The sequence below is a fragment of the Babjeviella inositovora genome (genome assembly GCF_001661335.1).
Source record: "Babjeviella inositovora NRRL Y-12698 unplaced genomic scaffold BABINscaffold_2, whole genome shotgun sequence".
Classification (NCBI taxonomy): Eukaryota; Fungi; Ascomycota; class Pichiomycetes; order Serinales; genus Babjeviella; species Babjeviella inositovora.
Genome location: NW_017566839.1, coordinates 587754 through 613127, shown reverse-complemented (window position 1 = coordinate 613127; position 25374 = coordinate 587754). Strand labels below are relative to the sequence as shown.

Genomic DNA, 25374 nt, shown 5'->3' with positions numbered 1-25374 from the left:
TGTTAAGCACTGGCCGACGCGCCATGACTACGCAGGGAATACCAAGTAAATAGTGGAGTTGTTAGGTTATGGCCAATAGTGTATATGCTACGCCTGGCGAGATAAAAGTTTGGATTGGCTCCAGGTCTATGAAATGGCAACCGGCTAACTGTAATATTCAGGACCTTCAGACGACCGTACATAAATAATTGGTTTATATCTTCTCTAGTTATAGTCCACGCCCTTACTCTAACATTAATACCAGAAGCCATTAAGGCGGCACTAAACGAAGAGGACTTGAAAGATGATAAAAAGCGGCAGTATATGGAGAGGAGAATTCCTTTGCAGCGTTTAGGCGAGCCTAATGACGTGACGGGGCCTGCAGTATTTTTGGCGTCGGATATGTCCAAGTACGTAAGTGACTCTCAATTGCTTGTAGATGGTGGTGCATTTGTCAACATTCAGTATAATTTAACAAAAAACGTCTAGGCTGGGAGACCCTGAGAGATCGGTCCCGATGCATGATTTGTCGAAAATAGATCAAGTGTATTTAGTGTAAATACATTGCCTTACCTACAATCTGTCCCTTTGCAGCGTCAATCAAACTTGTATCTGTATCGACTTAGCTTAGACATGTTCTTACCTCTTTACTGTAAATATCAATGGTGTGTCCCTCTTGCATAGGATTTGTCTAAAATTGGTGTTTGTGACACCAGTAAATCATGCAACCGGTTGATTCTGATAAATGCTTTTAAGAAATCTCATAGTTACTCACCCTAGGTATTTCCTTGGGTATAAAAATGTACGTTTTTTTAACGATAGTAAATGCGGGCATAAAGTAGATTAAAGTACTCAACCCTCAATGTTGTACGCTTTCATGGTGTTTGAATAGTAGATCTTATCTCTATCCTCCCGTCCAACTTCTGCCATGTCAAGAAGCATCTCTGTGATCTGAAACCACTCCAAGGCGGCACTTCTGCCCCCACAGATCGTTGCAACTGGCCAGTCGCTACCCCAGATAAGTCTATCTACCCCATACAACTCCAAAAGATGCTTAAACCAGGGGAAAATTTGCTCACAAATATGGACTAACCGTTCGTTGGTCTGAGGCTGATTTCCGTTGTAGTATAGTTCGCTTGGAAGTTCCGCAAAACCGCCAGAAAACTTCATATATGAATTCTCGTACTTCGCAATCAGGGTCATGTACTTGCCCCATTGCTGAAACTCCGAATGTGCCTCTACTTCCTTTGCCGGGATCGTATAATTGGCCTTTGTCAAATGGTTGATAACCAATCTGACAGGGCTTGGAGTGGCTTTCAAGTCTCCCAAGATACTTTCAAACTCTTGAAACTGCCACATTCCGGCTGAACGAAGGTCGATGCCCACGTCAAACACGTAATTGTGTTCTCCAAGCCATTTAAGTGATTCTACAAACCCTGGCTGCGTCATTGTTTGCTTTGGCTTGTCTTGTAACAAGTAACGGAACCCCTTCAAGTGGCTGTCTCCGTATTTTTCGGCCTCAGCAGTGACATATGTAACGTACTCAGCGATCTTGGCAGCACCTTCCGGAATGGGAGCCCACGGCATGACACCCTTCACGAAGCTCTGCTTCAAACGAACATAGTCTTTGGACGGTGTTACTTTGAACGGCAGAACCAACTCCTCTGGAAGCTCCTGTCCATGGATGATCCGTAAGATGTAGGAGTACTCGTCTATCGGCCTCTTCCAGCCCTTGTAGCCCATTCCTAACTCATTTTTGATATCAGTTTCGAGAAATACAAGACCCTGGATATCCGGCTCGATGGCCTCTGTGGAAGTTAAGGAAGGTCCCTGTTTAAAGACATTGAAGAAGAGGTATTCGTCCAAGTTATTATTGCGCTCGAGAGGATTGCCAGTACCGGTGGTCATCCAAGTAAGGTTCTCGAGATTGTTGTTGGTGAATAAATGACTGTGTGAATCAATGACTCTTTGTTTGCGGGGTATAGACATGAGCGTTAAAGATTCAAGATTAGAATAGGCAACTTGTCGTTATACTCAACGGTGAAAGATATAGGATCTGATACCAAATAGCTGGGTCAGTGCGAGAAGCTTGCAGCGGAAAAACTGTACGGACACAAATCTTTAATGGGTGGGCAACCTTCATATACCCCAGACACCGGTAAAGGAATATAATTGAATTTTCAGCTATGATGTCACCCTGCAGCTTTTTTTTTTTGCTTGATAATTTCCGGGGACATACACTACGACCTCTTATGAGCCATGAGACGTTGGGGAATAGTTTAATGCAGGCCTCTCAGCCCCACCCTTTAGAGAGGCGTATACGTGGCGCGGGAGGCAAGTTTTCGGAGGAAGTCCCTTCCGACGCATACAAACTTGGCTGAGCGGGGAATTGATCACCCGCAGCACTGAAAATATTCGTGAAACCCTAGACCTCACGTCTAGCTTCTTAGCTCTTGACGGTCACTGAGAATCCATCGACATGTAATACACCAGCTTCAATAATTCTTGTATTGTAGTGTAGAATAGACAGGCTTGCGCTAAACGTTCAAATTTCACCCCGAGTTTCCAGAAAAAATATCTCCAATGAATGCGTCCAAACGAGCTGATTCGTGGTCAGATACCCAAGAAGGACGGAAAAAGCGGAAGCCAAGCTACTCTGAATCAGCCGAATCACCCGAGAATAACTCAGAGGTCAAGCTCGCCAAATCGTACGTATGATACTAAGCATCCTTTACGGGGCGGTTACTAACCGCAGACCTAGCTGCGACTTGTGCAAATCCCGAAAGGTCAAATGCGATGGAGCAAAACCGCGGTGCAGATACTGTAACAAGCACGATTTGGTGTGTGTATATAATCCGATGAAAAAACCTGGCTTACGCGTGGGGTATGGCAAAGAGGTGTCGGACCGGCTTGGGTTGCTCGAAGATAAGTCGGTGGAATCGGAATCCGATATACGAGGGTTACACTCTGATATTGATCTATTGAAGCGAAAGATGGAATCGTTGGAGAGAAAATTACTCAGCGGAGTTTATTTGCCTAAGCCTGCTAGCTCACCGTTGGCGAGTCTCTTGAACCCTGAAGATGAATCCATTGCGGCGTCTCTGGAGATGGCTTCCCAGAACTCGCCTGACCAAAAGTCTACTTCTGGCGTTGTCCCTGAAGGCCCCCATGATATCAGGACACTGGCTTATTCTGCCCCAATCCGTGGCCTAGATTCCCTCGATTATCCGAATCCTGTTTCTGATACATCTACAATCAACCAAGACGTATCCCTTCATTACTCCAATAATCAGAAGTTACACGACGACACGCTTCTTGGGAGCCTGGTAAAATCCCATCCTCTGTCGGTGTATACTCCCGGTGTATATTCCTTCTCCAGCAACCACTCGAATCTGCCTAGGCTCCAGAAAATGAATGCGTCTGAAAATGCACGGGCTACGGAGACTGCCGGTCAGGAAAGCCTTTTCTCCGAGGAGAAGGCTCTAGGATCAGACCCATCAAGAATGGAAGGGTCGATCCCAGATCCTAACGGCGTACATGAAAATAATCCCAGTCGCACGCGACACCTTATTACTCAGCCTCTGGACCCTACCCAACTCCAAACCAAGTACGTTTTGGAAACCTATTTCAAGAAAGTGCATCCCCTATTTCCCATTCTCCATCCTTACCACACCTTTGATTCCATCTACTACAACCCCCACCCTCACAAAACCCCCTTTGTGTTCTATGCCATACTTTTTGCTTCTCTCCGCTTCATAAAACTTGACAAACTTTCAGGAATGTTCTCCCCTGCGGAGTGTGAACATTACTACCACTTTTGCTGTCAGAAGATCATGCTCAACTGTATTAGCGTCGCAAACTTAGACCAGCTCACAGCCATGACCCTCTTTGCTTTTAGCTCCTATGGCAGCTTTAACGGGACCGAGACCCGGTCATTCATTGCTCTTGCCTGTTCCGGGGCTGTTCATTTAAATCTCATTCGAGAGAAGAATGCGCAGCCATTAAGACTCATTGATAATGGCAGTAATTCCTTCTCCTACCAGTCACTGCGAAGAAGCACAATCTCTTCGAAGTCAGCCAAGTTGCTTAGCACCCCAGCTAACTGGTTTGAGGAGGAGAGTCGTCGCCGGGTTTTCTGGGGTATATATATCTTGGATAAGCTCTCGAGCGTGGCTAACTCATTTCCCCTGAAGATCCCTGAGTCTGAAGTGAACTTGCTTCTTCCTGCTAAGCTTTCCTACTGGGAGGAGTCCGAGAATAAGCGTAATGGGGATTATGATGAAGGGGAGAAGCCCATGTCACCTCTTACTGAGTATCAGATGATAGGTCAGACTCGATGGCTTAAAACTTCCTTTGACGGTGAGCCACCAGCTACTCCCCAAGACCACTCCAATGAGACCTACGATTCGTTCTCCTACTCAGTAGAGGTGTGTCATATTCTTGGGGATATCCACTCGTTTCTCCGGAAGCCCCTTGACATTCTTTCTCTCACACCTGTCCTACAATGGCAGATGAACTTCCATGGGATATGTGGGCAAATAGCCAAATGGAAAGCCACGATTCCGCTTCGTTACCAAAAATTCCTCGACCAAAGCGACAATGAAGAGGACATGACATACTTTTCACTCGTAGATATCAACTTCCATGCCTTGTACCATATGATGATTATCAGGTTGCACTCTAGTGTGGGTTACCCCCATATCCAATCAAAATTCTTCACTTCAACCCCAACAGGGCGAGAAAAGTGCATTGAAAGCGCTGCAAGAATTGTGGCCGTAGCCCGCACGCTCACAAGCAACAAGCTCTTCACTAGTGACATGCAAACAGATGGTATCTACTCGCTCATGGGGCCGCAATATGCGTTCTGCCTCTGGGTGGCGTCAAGGTTGTTGGTAGTCGATGCCTTAACCGAAGGGGGCGATTTCAGTCCGGACTTGCATTTCTTAGTTGATGTTTTGTTCAAGTCAGGGAAAGCCTGGTACTGTGCCACCAAGTACGCCCAGCTAGTGACCTTCTTAATGAATGAGCAGTTAGAACTACTGAAAAAGAAAGTGGTGATGGTAGAAAAGACGCATGGAGAGAGAACCCTGGCGGTGGATGACGAGTCAGCATCAGATAGTGACGAAATCGATGACAGGTATCACTCTTCGACCGCCAAGATATTTTTCGATATGCGATGCAACTCCTATGTCATCGACTTTGTGTTGACCAAAAAGATGGAACAGAAGATGAGACATGCTGGAACAAGACCTAAATTCGAGGATAGGGTTAAGGATTACTTCCAGCCCTCTAATCCGAAAGATATGTTCACTATGGACGAGCAGTTCCATGACGAGTTGGCGCATGCGGGGACGATTGACAGTTTGTTTCTGTGGTTCAAGTTGCCTGTGAATGTCGCCAAAGTTGGAGACAGGGGTCCGCCACCACACAGCTCTTCGGTAGATGCCACCTCTGAATTTACCACTGCTGCTTCTGCGTTGCTCCACTTTGGAAATAGTATCCAGTATAGCCCCGTTCCTCGTGCTGAAAAGGATTCAAAAACAGATGGTATGGACTTTCGGACGTTACCTAAATTATCAGCCACCCTGGAATCACGGCAAGTGGATGATGAAATGTACAACAATTGGAATAGGAACTTAGACTGGTTGTTGCCCGAAGGGAACACCACTGATGATGGGGTTGGTGGCGCGGGTCCAAGTATGATATGAGACATAAGCTAACGTTTATCAGCCGTTGTGTTTGTTAACCGCCGCCCTAGTGTGTTTGATAGTTAAGCTTACAGTACCGCCTAACCTTTGCAGAGTGGTTTCGTTAGTGTATTTCTAAGCCGTGTGTTGGAACAACTATTGTGTTACATATTTTCCATACGTTTCTCAGTTCTCGTTCTCCACGTTATCTTGGATTCATCCAGTGAATAGGTTAGACTAAAACCCAGGGTGTAATTATTAACGTATTTCTCACGGAGATGCTAACAGAAAAAGGCTAAGCAATAAATAGGATTAAAAGTGTATAGTGTAAATAAAACATAAATATGTAGTGTATTTTGCGATTCACAAGGCGTGCGAATAATAAGTTTATTCTGGCAGCCCACTAGGGGTGTCAAACCAGTAACACCAGACAGGCATAAACTTTGGTAGGTGGGGAAAAAGTCGACTTCAATGAAACCTATCGGAAAGTAAAATGGTTTAGCCATACGTATAAAAAAACATCGGGGCAATGCACCAGAAGAGTATTATTGCTTATCGTCGGTGAAGCGGTGTGATTCAAAACTTTTGTCGTAAAAGCATCGATCTATACCTCAGCAACCATCACCAACAGCGCCCCAGAAGTCTCTGACCTTGTAGAAAGCACCCAAAGCACCAAAGAACCCCACCAGGGTACGGTTAATCAATCCCTCTTCCAATGACCAATGGATAGTGAGTGGTACATTCGCCAATTGGTACACAAGGGTGTTCACCCAGCGTCTGTCTCTCTGCTTTGTTGGCACCTTGGCCAATTGCACAATGTCCAAAACAACGTAGGCGGCCCAAAGGCGCCCACACCAGAGGTTGGCCCAGAGCGAGAAAGATTCCGATTGAGTCGTGAACGAGTGGTCACCCACAAACCCCACATTCTCCAAGAATTGGAGCACGATACCGTTAAACACCTGTGCGTAGTTGATTAAACGATCGGGGTTAGACCACGGCAAAGTGTTGGATTCCTTTATAAGGTCAACCCCCCACGGAATCATTGGGATACAGGCCCACATACGGTTGAAGATTCTGATATCGGAAACGTATGACGATACAAGCTGGAGCTTAGTGGCTAACACGATTTGTTTCGATGATACATCAGTGGCTGGAGCGTCTTCCTGGGTCGCCTCTTTGGGTGGTGTAGCGTCCTTGGTATCATTGGAAACCGCCTTAGCAACGTTTCTGTACCCCTGCAATACCGTCTTCTTGATGTAAGACTTGTTGAGGATCACCTGCGACACAAACATCATGGAATATGCCAAGAAGGAAAGGGTGTAGTCCAACCCCGTCGGGTCACGGAAGATGTGGTCCACGTTGAGGTAGAACTGCTTGGACGAAAGAAGCTTGATCAAGTATCTGACCGACCGCAAAAGTTTGAAAACTGGCGATTTGAGAAGCAACTGAACGAGTGGGGAGTGTCCCTTGACTGAAGACATGATAGAAGGTATGTAGAAATACAAGCGCTGCGGTGAAACTTTGTATGGCTCACAAAAATGGAAAAAAAATCGGTGGTACCTGGTTGAGGTGAAGAGTTGGAATAAGGCCTAAACACTTTTTTCCACGAGTAAGTTAGTTGCGTCCGGTGGTGCTTAGTATAGACAAAAAGATTCGACTGGAAAATGTGATCAGAATCCCGTTACATGGACTTAGCAACAGCTGCCATGGTGGGGAAAATGAAAGCCGCGATATCATGTGATCCGCCGTTCGCCCGCCGACATGAGGGGCCGGCTTCGGCTTATCGGCAGGCTCGACCCCTTACTTAGGTTGATCGTCGTCGATTTATATTGTGAAGCTTGTTTATTCCCTCTATCTGTCGGGGGATCGGGAAAGCTTCAATATGGACTGCATTTAAACGTTTGAGAGAATCTCAGGGATGTTGTTCAGCACAGTTCGCGGTCAACTGGGAGCCCAGTTCATCAAGCCTTATTCGGTATTCTATGACGGGCTCTGGTGAAAATGTCGAACTAGAGTTGATAACTTTCATTGTCTACTAGGCTCCTTGACGCAAAAGCATTCGGTGGGAAATTTGACTATAGTACTGTCTTGAATTTCTAGAGATATCAGGGATTAATGATTGGCTAGGCTACATTCTATGGTTCTTGAAGGTTCTGAGGTTGTGTTTTTACCATTTAAATTTAACCTTCTAGTCCTTTGTTGCGATTCAGTAAACATCGTGGTATTTATGATTGACAAGGCATCTCTTTGGTAAATAGATAATACGAGCTAGCTATATCCGAATCATCAGCCCTTCCGACCTCTAGTTTAGGCTATTTTATATCTGAATTCTCTAAATCTCCGAAACTCTCTCTTTCTACACTTGCCATGCTTCCCAAGTTATACTAATCAGTATTCTCGTTACAAGGCTATGTTCAAAATATATACAAATCAGTTAAATCAACAAACCTAGGCTGAAGCAACCACACATCACCTATCATTACCGGTAGTTCATCGCTAGTCACATATAAAAACCGAGAACCTATGGGGATTCCGGATCTCTTGAAAATATTAATCAAACCAGTAATTCAACAAAACAGCACCCAATGATGCTTCTCCAGTTATCGATAACGCAAGGGGGTTGTTTATTTCAATTCTGGAAGCTCCAAACCAACTCTGTGGGCGGTCTTACGCACTTTGTCAGACTGTTCCATGTTCATACCAGGATTGTATCTCTCTAACAACTCTTGGTAGACTCTCTGCGATTGCAAAAAGGTGGTAATGTTGGCGATATGCTGCAAGTCTCTGTACTCGGTAGCCTCCTGTTCCGGGGTTCTTCCGAGCAAAGCGTGGGTATCGGCCTCCGGGTGCGCAGGCACAATGATCTTGGAGTCCATCTTGGATTGCAACAACTTTTCTTCAACCTCCTTGATGGACATCCCGAGCTTGATGAGGTTAAGCTTCTTGTATTGCCAAAGCGCGGTCTGCTTCTTCAAGGTCTGTTCGGCCTGGTGCTTACCGGACTTGGCGCAAATAATAGACAACTCGTTGTGGAGCTGCCTAAACAAAGTCTTGTAGGTGGACATGGTGGGAATTTTCTATCGTGTTTACTATTTTAATGAAACCGTATATGAGTTCTCCGCGTTATCTACATATCAAGCGAGATCGAGTGGGCTGCACGATTTTCCAGGCTTCCGTAGTAATTTTTCAGGCACGTGAGAGCACTTGGCTGGATAGCCTTTTATCGGTAGCTACACGCATTTTTTCACTATCCCCGGATTCCAAGCACGTAGTAATTAGAAGGGTTCAAGGAGTCCATACGATCGTACCATTTCAGAAAGCTTTAATTACCAGGTCCACTCTATTGTTTTTGTGTAGTCAATATATTAGGGGCAGTGCCAAGTCTATCCGTGTGTTGGGGATCAATCTTAAGCTTAACTTCAGTAGAGGAATATTGAAATTATAAACGAAAGTCAGAGGTCCAATTCCAACGAGGTTCGACTGAAAATGATCGTCAGAATTCGAATTGGCCATTCATTTGAAGGGTGATCTTTGAATTTTTGCTGGTGCATAAACAGAATTAACAGCGCACGTATACGGCGGAAGCATTGAAACGTGCACTTGGGGCCGCACCATCATATGGACTCTGGTAATAACTCGTTTCAGTGGATAGCCAAGTACTTGTATAGCGTGGTGAAGAGACCGTCCATATTACCCGGTCCTATCAACGAATTTCAAACAAATTAGAAGATTTTATACAGTATTAAAACGGGGTAGACCTTGCTTAGGTGAATGGGTAGTCAACAACTTCCCCAAGCCAACAATAACTCTGGGGAGGTTAATATTGAGAGAGCACGCCAATGTCAATTCTTGGCAATTTTATCAATAATCTTTATTGGCATATGAATAAATCGCCGCCTCCAGCTGGATATTGTTTACTAAAAGTCAGTATATTAATCTCTATCAGTGGTCTGGCATATTAATAATACATCATCCACACTGGTACCACTCGCCAACCTCTATGATTACACGGTGCCACCTTCACTTTAAACGTAGCCCCTCCCCTCTATTTAGATCAGAATCAAATTTTTCGCATACCATCCTTCAGCCTTGCAATAGAACCCCCTCCCGCCATTATTTCAATCCATTTCTAACCCCTATTGATTGCAACACCCATTTACCCATATCAGGTAGACATGTGTGCAGGACTTTAAAGTCGTGCAGTCAATATTTCGGCCGACATATTCCAATGTCTAACGCGTGGTTCAGACACTCCCATCTCCCTGAGCGCTGTCAACCGTCAACAGTTTTTCCGGTTAAGTGGGGCCGTGCACCACACGTCGGCTTTCAATATTATTGGTTCAGGCATAATCTCAAAATAGAAGCAGGGTTTTATATAAACCCTACGCTAACTCGACATGTATTCTACTGTTTTAGCGACGTGGGGCGTACACACGAGGTGCCCATAAAACGGCCTGGCAACTCCGAAAAAGAAACGCACGCGGGAAAAATTTTCTGTTTTCGTGACAGCCTGTAAACACCGAAGCCGGATCCGTTACACTCCGAACGCTCCCTGCCGTGCGCCAAACATCTCGGCGTTTTAGTGCGTGTTAGCTGACCTCCTTGGAAAAAACCTTCACCCTTTTTTCCACCATTTAAAAGTAGTTCCTTTGCTCCCTTTCTCTTTCCTTCTTTCTTTAAGCAAAACACACACATCACAATGCTCTCTAAGGTATGTGTCAGCAATTAGGAAGCGTTTAGAACGGTCGACCTTATCCGTTTTATGCCAGCCTGCTCAATTCTTGGGGATCTCAACCATATGATTGGCTACTAACACGTCTCAGACTTTAGTTCGCTCTATGGCTACCGTTTCCGAATCTTCTTTGCCAAAGAAGATCGGCGGTAAGTACGTCGTCACCCTCATCCCAGGTGATGGTATTGGTAAGGAAATCACCGACTCCGTCCAGAAGATCTTCAAGCAGGAAAACGTCCCAGTCGAGTGGGAAGTCGTTAATGTTTCCGGTTTGTCCCAAGACAACAAAGGTGTCTCCGAAGCTGTTGCTTCCCTTAAGAGAAACAAGGTTGGTTTGAAGGGTATCTTCTACACCGGTTTCGAGGCCACTTCCACCTCCCTCAACGTTGCCTTGAGAAAGGAATTGGACATTTACGCCTCCCTTGTCTTGATCAAGAACATCCCAGGTGTCAAGTCCAGAATGGACGGGATTGATTTCGCCCTTGTTCGTGAAAACACCGAAGGTGAATACTCCGGTTTGGAACACCAGTCTTTCCCAGGTGTCGTTGAGTCCTTGAAGATCATCACCAGAGAGAAGTCCGAAAGAATCGCTAGATTCGCCTTCGATTTTGCCAAGAAGAACAACAGAAAGACCGTTACCGCTATCCACAAGGCTAACATCATGAAGTTGGCTGATGGCTTGTTCAGAACCACCGTGAAGGAGGTCGGTGCCGAATACGAGGGGATTGCTGTCAATGATATGATTGTTGACAACGCTTCTATGCAAGCGGTTGCCAAGCCACAGCAGTTCGATGTTATGGTCACCCCAAACATGTACGGTGCCATCCTTTCCAACATCGGGGCCGCCCTTGTCGGTGGTCCAGGTTTGGTCCCAGGCGCCAACTTCGGTAGAGAGTACGCTGTTTTCGAGCCGGGCTGCAGACACGTCGGCTTGGACTTGAAGGGCCAGAATGCCGCTAACCCAACTGCCATGATCTTATCCTCCGCCTTGATGTTGAGACACTTGGGCTTGAATGAACACGCCGATGCCATCTCCAAGGCTACCTACGACGTCTTGGCTGAAGGCTCTGTCAGAACCGCCGACATTGGTGGTAAGAACACCACCTCCGAGTTTACCGACGCTATCTTGGCTAAGTTGGCCTAAGAATCTCGCACCATTTGCTTTTCTGTCAAAAGTTTGACTCCCTTACCGCATTGATAGTATCTCTTTGTTTTAACTTCTTCCCTCGTACATAATGATACACTACATGAACTTTACTTTTTAGTCGGTCCACCCTGTAGAGAATATGAGCTTCTGGTGTAGAACGCGTTTAATGGTCGCTTTTGGAAACCGATCCAGTGTGTTTGAATGATAAAGGGTATCGGTAATATCGGAGTTGGTATAAACTGGCTAACATGAACAGCACTGCGTGCGGGTTTCATTTTACGTATCAACAGGTTCAAATGTTTGAGGGCTATGCCATCCCTGAGACTAGGTTGAAACATGCAATTACTCCGAGACCGAGGTGAGTATAAATGCATCCCGTTGATCTTTCATTACATCTTTAGTTGGCCCTGTGATATATCTAGTGGGTAATTGTGGATACTGTTAGCTAAAAGAGAATACTTTTTCATATGTAAGATACACACAAGAGAAGGGTAGTCGATGGTATATACTGAGGTGGATATGATACCAAGGTGTCCGCTTATCGGAGGTAAGGAAATAATGAACGCCAACTTCTGCCTAGTTAAACAGCATCTTTATTACAGACCCCATGGTCAGAATATCGAAGTTATAGGCTCTGCAGCTGCTTCGTACCCTGATACGGAACGCCCGAACACAATAAAACCACAAAGGATTTGAGGCATTAACCTAAAAGGGATATTACTGATAGAATTGTAAAATCTTTGTAAGTTCGTGTCACATCTTTTATTGGGTTCGTAATATCATGATACTGTCCCGGGGGACCATTACTTTAGCGAAACCGCTATGACTCGATCTCTCCACCGGATACTATTCCATACGGCACTATAGCTCCAGGTCAAGTCGTGGGCACCCTTCATATACCCATCGAACCTGCTGAACTGTTCGCTCATCCTCCCTTGATCGTCTACATGCTGTTTCAACACATCCAAAAACGAATCACCAAAGGCTATCAAATTGCGCATAACCGAGCTGTACTCAGCCGAGCCATACAAAACCGTACCCTGTTCGTGAAACTTCCCGTAAAACCCAATATTGTCCTCGGTAATTTCTAAATCGGCGTGAGAGGATTCCAACTTAAGCACCAACCGATACACGAGTTCAGCAGCCGACGCGGTCGTGAGAAACCAAGGGTTTCCTTCGCCAAAGCCAACTCCATTATAGACGTCTTCTGGGTATCTCCCCAAGCCAACCCCGATTGGGATATTCTCCTTCCTCAGGGACAAGTACTGGTGGTTGATCGGGTACCGGTAGACCATATCATCCACCATCTGCGCGAGGGTGTTCAACACACGGGAATCATCCACATCAAAGGGAATCTCGGAGGTATCTTCCGTGTGGGAAGAGAGAACGCCAATGATCGTGGCGGCGTCCAATCCGCTTCTCCCGGAAGATCCCTTTTGTGGGAACAAACTAGGGGTCTCGATCATATGAGACACATCATCTCTAGTGAATCCGGCCTTCAGGGTGATGAATTTACGCAACTGGCTAAATTCCTGTTGTAACGTTTCCATGAGTTTAGCGTCGTCAATGGAAAACAAGCGGGCCGCTTTCATACCTTCGTTCAACGCAGAAAGCTGGTTCAAGGAGGTAAACAAGTGGACCGAGTCGACTTCCTCCCATAAGTCGTACCCGGAGGCTCTCCAGAAGTTGCAGACGTACATCAAATCCGGTTTCACAATCTGGTCAAAGACCCATTCCGAAGACTGCAAGAGTTCGTGGTGTAACTCCAGTTTGTATCGGGATAAAAGGGAAAGGTAGTTTGTAATGGTGAGGATTCTCAACGCTGGACCATCTCTCTGAGGACGACCCCATTGGTGGTTAAACGGCTCTCCGTTCATGTTAAACTTTGGCTCGCCCAAACCGCTGAGGCTGGCAAAGTCGCCCGACGGGTTGCTGGTGCGCTGTAAGACGTACGAGTTAGCAAGGTACTGCTCCACGATATATTTTAACAGGCGATGACAGGAATCATTGAGCATCAGGGGGTTGTCGGATAAGTGATAGACCAAGGAGTTGATAGTTAGGGCACCATCACGGATCCACTGGTAGAAATAATCTGGGTTGTTCTTGGAAGGGGAGGCCACCACTGCTCCTACAGAAACGTCGGGCCCTTTAATTCCAAGACCTCCAATGTTGTCCAAGATGCCGTGGAAGGAAATGTTGCGTTGCTGCTCGAGCCAGAGGCCAAAGTTGTCACGGGAGATGTGCCTCGGTATGGGGACTCCATGATTGCTCCGTGTTTTGTCCCAGAGGCCGGAGAAAAGTGACAGAGCATAGTTGGTGACACCCTGAACTGAAAAGACCTGCTGGAGGTCAGATCGTTCAGGAGGAATGACAAGGCCATGACTGGTTAATGTAAGGAGGCAGCCAAACGTCAAGTATGCCAATTTCATTGTGGCAGGATTAGATTGTAAGGTGGAGAAATCTGGATGGTTGCCGAAAGTAGGGTATGAATCAGAGGGTGTCGCTCTTTATGGAAGGAAGAAGTAACCCGACAGGGTTGATCCGGTGTATGAATTTAGTGATACCCTGATTGTTTTGGGTAGAGTGGAAACCTGGGGAAAAAAGTCTCGTGCCATATATATGCGTATGCGGGATTCGCGTGCAGCTCGTAGTCAGTACACTTAAACCTATCAGCCGGAAGCAGGGCGTCCTAAGTTTCACTCCAGCAAAGATGAGGAAAACCACGCGTTTATGTCCTTCTTGTGTAGCCCTACTTCTTTCCCACCAACTCTCATGTTTCGCGTTTGGTTACACTGTTTTTCCACCCACTTGTAACACAAACAGCAACGAGTGGAAGTCGCCCATGCATGCGCAGGCGGCGCCTCGGGTGACAGAACTGTTTTTCCCTTACGTCGACTCGTGGTACGGGAGTATCCAAACTTAGACGTGACCGTGGGTCATGTCGCGGCTCAATGCACTAATTTCGCATGTGTCAGGCTTTGTGTTCCTCCTCATCCTCATCATTGCATCGATACAGACCCGCTATGCGGCTTGTCTGTTCTGGAGCTGACTGGAATATCATGTTGTGGGAAGCGAGAAAAGTCACCGGTCGCCTAATCCACGTGTTACCAGCTAACCTAAACCAGCATGTGACAATTTCTCACATGATCCGTAGTGACTGTTCTAATTAGAGAGCAATTAAATTAATTAGCAAGCAATTATTATATTTACGTAATCTTTATTCTGTTCTATTATACCAATACAACGTCTTTTAGATGTAACACAACAGGTAATAGAGACTATTTGTATAGGGGATCGGTCTATGTCGTCTAAGATTGCCCGTAAAGAGTATCGAATCTGTGTAGAAATTTCGTACGATGACTCTCTGATGCATCCCTCTATTGTGCGTGTCTGAAACAGGTTTAAGACAACAACGCTATATGCTATACATAGACTTCAATGATAATCTGGGTAGATAGCAATTAACTATTTCGTGTACGCCAAAACCGTGTCAAGGTTGTGCTATCCCAGTATGCGGATAAAGCTTCAGCTACGGTCTTAATTATAAGGTTTGATCTATTATATATATTTGGGTTTTTAATAAAAAGAGAGAACGGTTTCGACGTTCCGACATTCTAGCTAGGAGTTTACCTTGTGAAGTACTCAATATATCAAATATTTTCTATTGGTCCTCTATCTGGGAAAGTCATTACGACCCGTCACACACACGACGCTCTCAGAGTCCTGGCTAGGTGAACCCCAGGTTAAGTAAACGTCTGTTTGTTTTACCGATTTCTAGAGTTAGGGCCGGTTTGAGCTGAATTTAAAGCTGCCATCCCAGAACTACCTGAGCTAGCTGCCCCCGTCTGTCTCATCTCTGTTACTGTGCTCTTTGACACACAGAATATCCACTTTAGGCGAGTGTGTGAATGGCAAACAGGAGAGATCTTAATAATAGGTGACTAGACCTGAAAATTCTTCCACGCATAACCCACTAATAGCCTGTTTTAGATGTAGCCTTTGAGAGAATAATATTTGCAGTTTGTATAATAAATATAGGATGACTTTGCGTTTACCAGTATCTTGTGGCATTATCTCTCAGCGGAAGGCAGCACCTGGCCTACACCAAAGCTTAACTGGAGCTTCTTTTCTAGAAACTACCATTTTTGCAGCAGATATTTGCTGCCGTACTTGAATAGAGTCACGTTCGGCCTGCCCATAATACTGGGCGTGGCTCTGGTGACATGGACAAACAGCTTTGGCCGCCCCGCTTGTCGTTTGGAAGAATGGCTGAGGTTTTTCCCTCCGGTACAGACCACCGGTTGCCGACAGGAGAATGTCTAATCTGACTAATGTAATGTCTTGAAACAAAATCCTCGATTTCTCATATCTACCAAATGAAAACTCGGGCCGAGCGGTGAGTATCGGCTAAAAAGTGATAAAAACAGTATCTGTGCGTCATGCAGCAGAACGACTCACCCCCACAGCAGATGCCAGACATCTGCCCTAGCCGATGTCAATGTCTGGGTCGTGTACGAGCCAGGCCAATGTTACACTTATAAGCTATCATACGCACATACCAGTAGCCAGCCCACTGTTCACCAATCTAGAAGGCAGCAAGCAATATTTCATCCCTTAGGCTCCGGTTGATTTACATTTTCCCTCCCTGATAAACATGTTCGTCGTTTGAACGGATGCTTGAGTCCTCACTTGTATACAGGAACTAGGGGGTGTTGTATGTGCCTAGCATTACGCGTATGTGTATGAGGGGTGAAGTCAGCGTTTAAGAAACATTTATGCAGGATAATATGCAGAGTCTAGTGATGTATGGTCTGCCTTACGTCTGATAACCTTATTGTGGGAAAATTATAGATACACTGCTAAATAATTAGTTTATAGTTCAACAGAAGCCCAATGGAAAAGTTACCGTACCCCGTTTGCTAGCTACGAGGTATAGCCTCTTATATAACCATATCAACGCCTAGTCTCTATGGGCCGATTAACCATGATTAAAGACTTGAATTGTGAAAGGCAATGGCGAAATACCGTTCTCCAAACCTATCATTCTCGAGTTTACGGTGCAGGTCAGTATCCAATTCTTGTATTCGGTTATATAAGTCCTATATCCGAGGTATTCCTTATCAGCCTGGCTGACGATTCCTTTATTCAGAGATCTCAAGAACTTCACAAAGTATATACTCTGCGTGAGCCTTCCATTCTTTGGACAAATTTTCTCTCGTACCAGTGTAAAACTGTGGATAGTAATTTAAAACCACGGGTATTGAAAACGTGCAGTATTTCTACCTCCCAGGGGTGACGGGAGGTGACGTCCCCCTTTGTGCATAAGCCTTGACCTTGGCATTGCAGAGTAAACGTCCCAGGCACCGAAAGCTTCATGCACTTCACTCTCGATTCGGACGTTGTATGGTTCTTTTCACGTGAAGCGCACGTCCCACTGTACAGAAAAACCATGACGTACACCTAAGTGCGCTCGAAGTCAAGCCCCGTGAAGCTACCCACAAGGGCCGTAAAAAGAAACAATGCACCTTCCAGATTACGATAGCGCTTGACGCACAGGTTTATGCGATGAGATGGCCAACAAATTTCGCAGACATGCATTCCACAACTACGCAATTACGACAGATATAGATAGGGGTGTACATTCCAATAACACCTCACCACTTCCACACCCAGTTAAACTTCTTCAGAGATATATATATTGCAGTATGTGCCCCCCTTCTTCTCGGTGGGCGTTGTTATTCAAATCGCTCCGATCTTAACTAATACGCTACAGTGTCACCGTTCAAACTGTCACTAGTCCTACAACCCACTAGTCTTACCAAACTCATACACTCAAAGACATACACCCTATCACAAAGATACTTTTCACAGATGATTCCAATGTCTTCCCATTCGTCTATCAACGACGAGACTCTCCCACATGCTACCTCTTCCAACTCTGCATCGACGCCCTTCAAGTTGACTAGAGATTCCACTTTAAAAGACTTTTTACGCCTGAATCAGACCAGAGCCAACCTGGTTAGCCACAATCACCCCGAAATCTACCCCTCGAACGGTAAGGGACAATCTCCGCATACCTTATGGATAGGTTGCTCCGATTCCAGAGCTGGTGAATCCTGCCTCGATGTCCTTCCTGGCGAGATCTTTCTGCACCGAAACATTGCCAACGTGATTTCTCCCAACGATGTTTCGTCCACCGGGGCTATCCAGTTTGCTGTCGATGTCTTGAAGGTGAAGAAGGTGATTGTCTGTGGCCACACCGACTGCGGTGGTATCCACGCTTCGTTGTCGTCCAAGAAGATAGGTGGTGTTTTGGATCACTGGTTGAATCCGATCAGACATGTCAGAGCGGCCCATTTGAAAGAGTTGAACGCTTTGGGCGATGCCCAAGAGAAGTGTACCCGTTTATCCACGCTTAACGTCATTTCTTCTGTTCATGCTTTGAGAAGACACCCAAGCGCCAGTGCTGCCTTGAAACGCGGCGAGATCGAAGTCTGGGGCTTAATGTACGACTGCGGCACTGGTTTATTAAGAGAGGTGGAAATCCCTGATGATGAGTTTGAAGATTTGTTCCACATGGATGAACATTCCATAGAATTACCTCACTGAAGCTATATAAAAAAAGGCTGTATTGCATTGGTTAACTAGAGGGCAAACACGTCTTATAGAGTCCTCCCATATACCAACACTAATAAACGATTTATTAACGATGCTTGGGTTGTTAGAGGGAAACGCGTTTAGATCATGATCTGTAATGTTTCTGGTATACCACCTTACATTCCATGTTGATCAACTTTCGATAACTGGGCCATTCTATCTTATATGTCGTGGCTTACAAAACTGAAACCATAGATATATACGCATGTATAAATATATACCCTCAATTGACCCGATTCAAATATATTCAAACGTTATACATGGGCATGACATTTGCTACCAATTCCAAACTCCTAACCACGTAAGTAGACGTCCCTGACCGCAGGCTACAGCTTTTCTTTTAAAAACAGATTGCCATCTGGCTATCGTGCTACTAAAAGAGAGGACGATACATGTATCTTGACACCCAGCCAAACAGAAGTGAGATCAAGTCTTCAACCGCTGCTCGACCGGGATCTTCATATCCGAGACTTCGACCGATGCAAACTTCGAAAAGTTTGTATAAGTGAAGGTGAAATCAAAAATTATGAGACCCACACCAACCATATGGAAGGTTGGCAAGGGTTCTGCAGCTCAGTGCAATGCCAACAGTAGCCCCTGATCACTAGGACTTCTTGATCTCCAGTGACGTCCCAAGGTAAGTATGAAGAAGAGAAACCAAAAGAATATCGAGAATCGATATACAGCGCGCACGGTCTTTTTATACGATCGTGGCGAAAACTAAATGCCATGCTCGGGCGGGTAACTGTCTTGGGCCTCCGGGTAATCGTGCCACTAGAATTGTACTAGGGCCACGAAGGCTGCGACACCCACAGTGTCGTGCGGCGGCCAAGCTGTAAGGCCACTTTGGTATAGCACGCGAGATACTAGAAAGTGGTCGGCAAGTTCAATAGTTTCAGAAGGGCAGAGGTATAATCTACAGGGTAATACCAACCATACACCTGATTTGAATATATTTAACCTCCAATAGGAGGTCCGTATATCGCATTCCAGATGGTGAGATGAACTTTTGCGACCTCGCGTATTACAGAATATACATCTCCAGAGTACGCAGTAGTTTAGCCATACGTCTCCGTCAGGATGGCTTATTCAGAGAGGTGTTTGTTTGGATCAACATTTGATAGTGGTTTCCACACTCGAACTATCATATACAAGTAATTAATTGACCAATAATCACATATACTTCTCGCATATTTTATATCTACGAAACGCGTACAACCCGTAATACCGTCGAAGTGAATCTGTTGGGAGCTCACGCTTACATTGCCTTCGTCATACATGCCGAATTCGACCGAATTCGACTGAATTCCCTCAACACTCCGTTTATTTTACGTCTACAAATTCAAAAACCTGCTTTAAGTCCAAACATCTGTTTCGATGGCTTCCTATATTCTTGGGAACCTCACATTCAGCACTCCACGCGCATATTCGAAATTTAATTCCCTCCATTCTATTTTCACACCTTCTTCCACCTGGCAAGCCACACCTTATCAGTCCCCACGTTCCTCACCAACACAAACTCTTCTTGGTTTCTGGCCCATGCGGCGTCCACGCAGCCGACACCGGTACCAAACCCCTGCGCGAGGTTAAACGTGCCGCTGCTGACGAAGCCCACCAAGTTCTCAAACCCCGGACAGACGATAGTTCCGTTGTTCTTGAGCGTGGCTACCGTCCGGACGTACACATCTTGCGGAATCTTGTACACACGCGCAAAGTCCTTGATCTGGCCGCGTTGCGCAAGGACAATACTCAGTTGAACCACGGGGAGTGGCGCAAACGGCTCCTGGCACTGCAATTCAGGGATCTCGGAGACAGCGAGAGTCACGGGAACGGCCGGCGCCGCGCGCTCCGCATCGAGCCGCGCAGCCTGGGCAAGCACGGCCGGAATATCTGACAACTGGGTGATCTGTCGTCTCATATTTTCGTACACAGATACCCTGACACCCTCACCGAAGCTGGCAGTCACGACGGAGCCCCGCGCACGGAGCATTACCAACGCGTATTGCAACAACTGCAAGTAGCGCCAGTCGCAGGCAAACGGGCTACCGATCTCACCCTTCGGATCCGCCAGGTTCAACTCCACCTTGCTGAAGCTGACACGTTTGCCGGCGGGCGTGCGGCGCCACTTCTTGGCTAACTCCTGCTGCTGGAGGCGCGCCTCGACAAGTCCCTCGCGGAGGAACGGGAAATCATACGGGTAGAACGGCTTGCCTTGCTCGAAAGCCAATTGGTGCAATTGGCGCAAACCGCCCAACCGCACGTGCGGCACGCGCATGAGGATGTGCCACGTCGGCAAGACCCAAAACCACGGCATGAGCACGATCCACTTGTTGAGCGCGCCCTTCGTAACCACAACGGGGATGGTAGGGTCTTGGGGCGCAACAGGGATTGGCTGACCCGGGGTCCGGGCTCTGCGCTTACCCAACTCGCTGAGCGTTGCCTGGTTGGCGTAGGACGCCGTTCTGCCTTCCGATGAGAGCAACTTCGCCAAAGCCGCCGCGTCGACAGATGCCGCGGGGTTGCCATGCAAATCAATGATCAAGTCATTGTGGTTAAAGTTGGTGAGCTTCTTAAATGCAGTGGGCTTTCCCCATAGCCGTGGGTCGTAAATTTCGAACGCAAAGGTGGTGCCCTGTGGGATGGTCGAAACATCTGCCACTGACGTTGCTTTGAACCAGTTTTTCACCACCGTAGCCTGCTTGTCTACGGGATGGAATACTTTGCCCACTGCCTGCAACCCCACGGGCCCGATGATCTCCATACTACCAAGCGCGTAGCGACAGTCGTGCACAACTGCGCCGCGTACTTGGGCAAACGCCACGAGGTACGCAAAGTATTCCGCATAGATCGACGGGTGCACACGCACGACCAACTTTCCCGCGTCCTTCGCCCAGAGAACCATGCCTTCACCTACCGCACGCTGTTCCTGGAACACCATCCCGTGCCAGGACCGGGTCTCGTATCGCCTGAGTGCCTTACCATTGGAGACGGCACTTGCAATCGCGCGGAGCGCGTCGTAGCCCGCTTCAACCACACACGTGCCGAAATAAGACGTGTCGAAGACCACCCCACCATCCGCGACAGACCCGCGGTGGATTGCGCGGAAACACTTCTGAGTCGGCTTGTATGGGATCTGGAAACCCCACTTCTTCACCAAGTGCGCACGCTTAGTGTGCCACACGTGCGTCGCGAGCCAGGTATGCTCCGTCTGGCGCTTCATGTACTTGACGTTACCCACAGGTGGCGTTGCGAGCGCGTTCGCCGCGGAGTTGTCGTACGCGCCCACTGCGTTATTGAGCCTAGCCGACCCTTCCTTGGCCAGTTTGATCCGATCCTGGAGCATCTGAATGCGTTGGCGAAGCTGGAGCCGTCCCGCTGCCATCTCCGGCGGCAGAACCTGCTGCAAGAGCTTGTGCCGCGCTGCGAGCTTCAAAAGTCGCACCTGCATCTTGAGGCGGTACAACGCGCGGCCGCGCGGATGATGTGTCTTCTTGGTCGCGTTCTGGTTCGCCATTTCTTTCAATGCTCGTGCACGGAGGCGCTTCGGGATGCGCTTCACGTTGTGCGACGCCGCGCGCCGTCTGAGTGTCCGCGGAAGGCTCTGGAACACGCGTGTGGATGCCGAGTACTTTGAGCGGAGCTGTGCGTGCTCCAATTGGCGGATCTCGTACTCACGCGACGCCATAAACGATGGTACGTCGAGTTTCCCGTCGGAAAAGGCTAGAGGTTAGTATTGGAAACTCAAGAAGGAAACACATGAAGACTGTAGTCGAAAGCAGTCGCTGCCGATCTTGCTCTCCTCCAGCCATGGTTGACGCACCTGGATCCACATTTTCGGTTCTGATAGTCCGAGAGTTAAACAAACGCTGTTTCTTAGCACTGTAAAAGGGCTTTCCCGGTATTTCTGGTCTCTTGGACATTGTCGTATCCCTTGCTCTGGTAATCAGACCCAGCTGATGTGCCAGATTTTTATTTTATGTGCATGAAAAAAAAAATCATGCGCGCGCGAACCATATACTTTAAATTCGAGACATCGAGACGGATGATCTACAACAACCCGTACCTCACACAACATGTCTGACTTGAAATTTTGCACAGTCTGTGCTGTCAACAACAATAGGTAAGTACCGCAGCCAGGTGCCAATTGAATAGCCACTAATAGCGTAGATCGATGGAAGCGCACCGTGCGCTCAAAGAGGCTGGCTTCACCGTTGACTCCTTCGGGACGGGCTCTGCGGTTCGTCTTCCAGGTCCGTCCATTGACAAGCCCAACGTGTATCCATTCGGAACGCCGTACGACGAGATATACAAGGAGTTGGAAGCTCAGGACCCCAAACTCTACACAGCGAACGGGATCTTGGCCATGTTAGACCGCAACCGTAAGATTAAAACGGCTCCGCAGAAGTGGCACGACGGGGACATCAAGTTTGACGTGGTGTTCACGTGTGAAGAGCGCTGCTTTGAGAGTGTTTTGGACGACATGATGACCCGCGCCGAGAGCGGCAAAAGCGGCAAAGCGTTGCATGTGATCAATGTAGACATCAAGGACGACCATGAGAACGCCGTTATTGGCGGACAGGGCATTCTCGAGCTTGCGAACCGGTTCACCGAGTTGTACGAGCAGTGCAGGGCAGCGGATGCCCTGATGTCGTTTGATGACGCCGTCATGGATGTGTTGACCACGTGGCAGGAGGCCCATCCACACTTGCCGTTATTGTACAGCGTGTGCTTTGAATAACCACAGCTGCTACAGAGCAATGTAGGGGAGTATGAGGAGAGCTAAACAAGAAACACGTCCGAGGCAATCACAAAGAAACATCAATCTGATATGGAAGTTGTAGCTGTACGCAAGACTGCGGTCTTAGGTATGTATGGGTGTAGAGGAAACGATGGCCCAAAGGTCAGTATCAGGAAAACACTGGGTCAGCCCACATTTTGAATTGGAGAGATATGTCATAGAAAATGGCATGTAAAGCTAGAGCTAGAGATTTTCTACTCTCATTTTAACCTACTGTCGCCGAAACGGTTTCTAAATGACTCGCAATATTTATAGCCAGTCGTATTAAATATATATGGATGTTAAACTAGCGCGGTAAATCATGTATAGTGCCAAACCAAATATCATACATTACATGGTGCATAGAACAATATGAAAATCATTCAAAGTTATCAACCAATTATGCCCTTTCGCTACCAGCCCATATAAGCTCACTTTCCAACGCATATTCTCATTAAAATACAATTAATTATCATCCCTCAACAGATCTTGTTCACGACGTTTCTCCCGTTGACCCACACTGAAACAGTGTTTCTGTCGTCCCCGTTGAACAACCACTTGGCCACCATGTTCTCAAACTTGGTCGCGGTCGGGAAGTTGCCCACGACCGACGAGTTCTGTGGCACCTGCCACTCAAACAAGTCGACTGGGGAGTTCTCCACGTTCAAATCAACCAACTGAGCGTCCCACTTCTTGCCCACTTCAAATGATCCCACCTTGTTCTCCATAGAGCAGACCTTGGCCCCACCCATAGTGGCCAAGTACAACACCTCGTTTACAGTCAACTTGTCATTGTCCTGCAAGCTCTTCATCGCAAGATGCCTCGATACCAATAACGCTTGTCTGGCGGTGCTCAAAATAGACGGAGAGTAGCCCCCGGAAATGTCAGTACCCAAGCCCACCGGAATCTTCGAATTCAACAACCACCTCACTCTGGCCTCACCAGACGTGATGGAGGAGTTGGAGATCGGGCAGTGCGCGATACCACAGCCTCTGGTAGCGATGATATCCTTTTCCGCATCGGAAAGGTGGATGGCGTGCGCAAGGATGGTTTTATCAGACAACAACTTGTGGTCGTCGTAGACGCCAGCGTACGAGTCGCTTTCTGGAAACAACCCCTTAACCCACTGGATTTCACCGGCATTTTCCGAGATATGCGTTTGGCAGAGCATATCCTTGGCTTCTCTGAGCTCACCTAACCAATGCATCAAATCAGAGGAGCATGAAGGCGCAAATCTCGGAGTGAGGATCGGCTGGACGAGCTCCCCCAAAGGGTCTCTCTGTTCCACATGGGCAATGACTTGGGTGGTGGATTTCTTTGACTGCTCTAAGGTCTCCACGTAGTAGTCCGGGGAGTTGGAATCCATGCAAACACGACCGATGAGGGCCCTCTGGCCTTTTTGCAAGCACAAATCGGCCAATAGGTTGGTGGCGTCCGGGTCGAGCGTGGCGTAGTACGCGGCAAGCGTAGTCCCATTGGCCAACGTCTTGTTTAAAACCTTATTGTACACCACATTGGCAAGCTTCAAGTCTTTTATGGACGATTCCATGGGAAATGTATATGTGGTCAACCAGTTCAAGAGAGTGGACTCGCCGAAGATCCCCGCATTCGGGTATTGTGGGGCGTGGATGTGTGTATCAATGAATCCCGGGAAGAAGAAACTGCCGGTCTTGGCACCAAGCTCGCATACGGAGATGGTATCCACCTTTAAGGCGGCGTTGAACTTCTGGGCTTCTTCAACGTAGTTTTCACCGGTAGAAACGAAGCGAATCGTGCCGTCATGGTCCACCCCGACACATGCGTTTTCAATCACTTCGAGCGTCCCCAAGCGCGGGGTATGAATCATATCACCTCTGTAGACGGTGAAATTTGAAGCAGCGTAAGCTGCAATATCTGTGGAGCGTGGGAAGGTCATGGATATGACTGTGCTATGTGGTTAGAGCCGAGACGTGCAGAAATATAGAATGGAGGTAAATGTAAGGATGAAACGCGTATTAGTGTAACAATAGTCCGGCAAGTGCTCTCAATAAATCGAAATTGCAGAAGTTGAAAGAGGGATATGGCTGCTATTTATATAAATGGGTGTGTGTAAAGGCTTTCCGTTTATTACGTGTTTTCTTGGATCCTGACTCTATCTGCCACAGTACCCGGGAATTTCTTTTCTCGGTTAAGGTTTCGTGGTGGATTTCGATATCTAGCCGCGGGCTGGGGTAGACCGGATGGGGCTCCCGCGGGATGCCTCGGATAGAGAGACGTACCTCGGCACACAAACCTCCCGCGCCGAGGTACTGACAGAAGCGCGAGGAGGAGTCTGCCAAAATCAATCGTGCAATCACATATAATTTAGGAGTGTGGCCCTTTTGCAAAGTGATTTTGTAAATCGAGACGCAGAAG

At 47.2% G+C, this 25374-nt stretch overlaps 10 protein-coding genes across 10 annotated transcripts; 4 read left to right on the top strand and 6 right to left on the bottom strand.

Moving 5' to 3' along the window:
• Positions 1-706: 706 nt before the first annotated feature.
• BABINDRAFT_159926 (amidohydrolase family protein) lies at positions 707-2086 on the bottom strand. Its single transcript, XM_019127958.1, has one exon. The coding sequence runs from the start codon at positions 1966-1968 to the stop codon at positions 832-834; it is 1137 nt and encodes a 378-aa protein (XP_018986992.1). The 5' UTR covers positions 1969-2086; the 3' UTR covers positions 707-831.
• Positions 2087-2714: 628 nt separating this feature from the next.
• On the top strand, positions 2715-5204 carry BABINDRAFT_28744 (uncharacterized protein; the record flags this gene model as incomplete). Its single annotated transcript, XM_019131431.1, has 3 exons — positions 2715-3034; positions 3533-4305; positions 4363-5204. Coding segments are annotated over 3 exons (1935 nt in total), but the record flags the coding sequence as incomplete, so codon positions are not given.
• A 778-nt stretch (positions 5205-5982) lies between these two features.
• On the bottom strand, positions 5983-7422 carry CSO99 (Cso99p). Its single transcript, XM_019126821.1, has one exon. The coding sequence runs from the start codon at positions 7145-7147 to the stop codon at positions 6278-6280; it is 870 nt and encodes a 289-aa protein (XP_018986990.1). The 5' UTR covers positions 7148-7422; the 3' UTR covers positions 5983-6277.
• Positions 7423-8037: 615 nt separating this feature from the next.
• On the bottom strand, positions 8038-8741 carry BABINDRAFT_159923 (uncharacterized protein). The gene has a single exon (XM_019127957.1). The coding sequence runs from the start codon at positions 8729-8731 to the stop codon at positions 8291-8293; it is 441 nt and encodes a 146-aa protein (XP_018986989.1). The 5' UTR covers positions 8732-8741; the 3' UTR covers positions 8038-8290.
• Positions 8742-10287: 1546 nt separating this feature from the next.
• Positions 10288-11584, top strand: IDH1 (isocitrate dehydrogenase (NAD(+))). Its single transcript, XM_019127956.1, has 2 exons — positions 10288-10377; positions 10490-11584. The coding sequence occupies exons 1-2, from the start codon at positions 10366-10368 to the stop codon at positions 11540-11542; spliced, it is 1065 nt and encodes a 354-aa protein (XP_018986988.1). The 5' UTR covers positions 10288-10365; the 3' UTR covers positions 11543-11584.
• Positions 11585-12348: 764 nt separating this feature from the next.
• On the bottom strand, positions 12349-13925 carry SGA1 (glucan 1,4-alpha-glucosidase; the record flags this gene model as incomplete). Its single annotated transcript, XM_019130731.1, has 2 exons — positions 12349-13789; positions 13885-13925. The coding sequence occupies 2 exons, from the start codon at positions 13923-13925 to the stop codon at positions 12349-12351; spliced, it is 1482 nt and encodes a 493-aa protein (XP_018986987.1).
• A 3141-nt stretch (positions 13926-17066) lies between these two features.
• On the top strand, positions 17067-18253 carry NCE103 (carbonate dehydratase). Its single transcript, XM_019127955.1, has one exon. The coding sequence runs from the start codon at positions 17426-17428 to the stop codon at positions 18152-18154; it is 729 nt and encodes a 242-aa protein (XP_018986986.1). The 5' UTR covers positions 17067-17425; the 3' UTR covers positions 18155-18253.
• A 1405-nt stretch (positions 18254-19658) lies between these two features.
• Positions 19659-22382, bottom strand: BABINDRAFT_174282 (ribonuclease P/MRP protein subunit; the record flags this gene model as incomplete). Its single annotated transcript, XM_019130959.1, has 2 exons — positions 22023-22382; positions 19659-21922 (listed from the first exon to the last, which is right to left on the bottom strand). The coding sequence occupies exons 1-2, from the start codon at positions 22120-22122 to the stop codon at positions 19659-19661; spliced, it is 2364 nt and encodes a 787-aa protein (XP_018986985.1). The 5' UTR covers positions 22123-22382.
• On the top strand, positions 22186-23275 carry SSU72 (RNA polymerase II subunit A C-terminal domain phosphatase). The gene has a single exon (XM_019126819.1). The coding sequence runs from the start codon at positions 22374-22376 to the stop codon at positions 22938-22940; it is 567 nt and encodes a 188-aa protein (XP_018986984.1). The 5' UTR covers positions 22186-22373; the 3' UTR covers positions 22941-23275.
• A 109-nt stretch (positions 23276-23384) lies between these two features.
• On the bottom strand, positions 23385-24994 carry BABINDRAFT_159916 (guanine deaminase). Its single transcript, XM_019127954.1, has one exon. It carries the CDS (start codon positions 24893-24895, stop codon positions 23459-23461), a length of 1437 nt encoding a protein of 478 aa, XP_018986983.1. The 5' UTR covers positions 24896-24994; the 3' UTR covers positions 23385-23458.
• Positions 24995-25374: the final 380 nt, after the last annotated feature.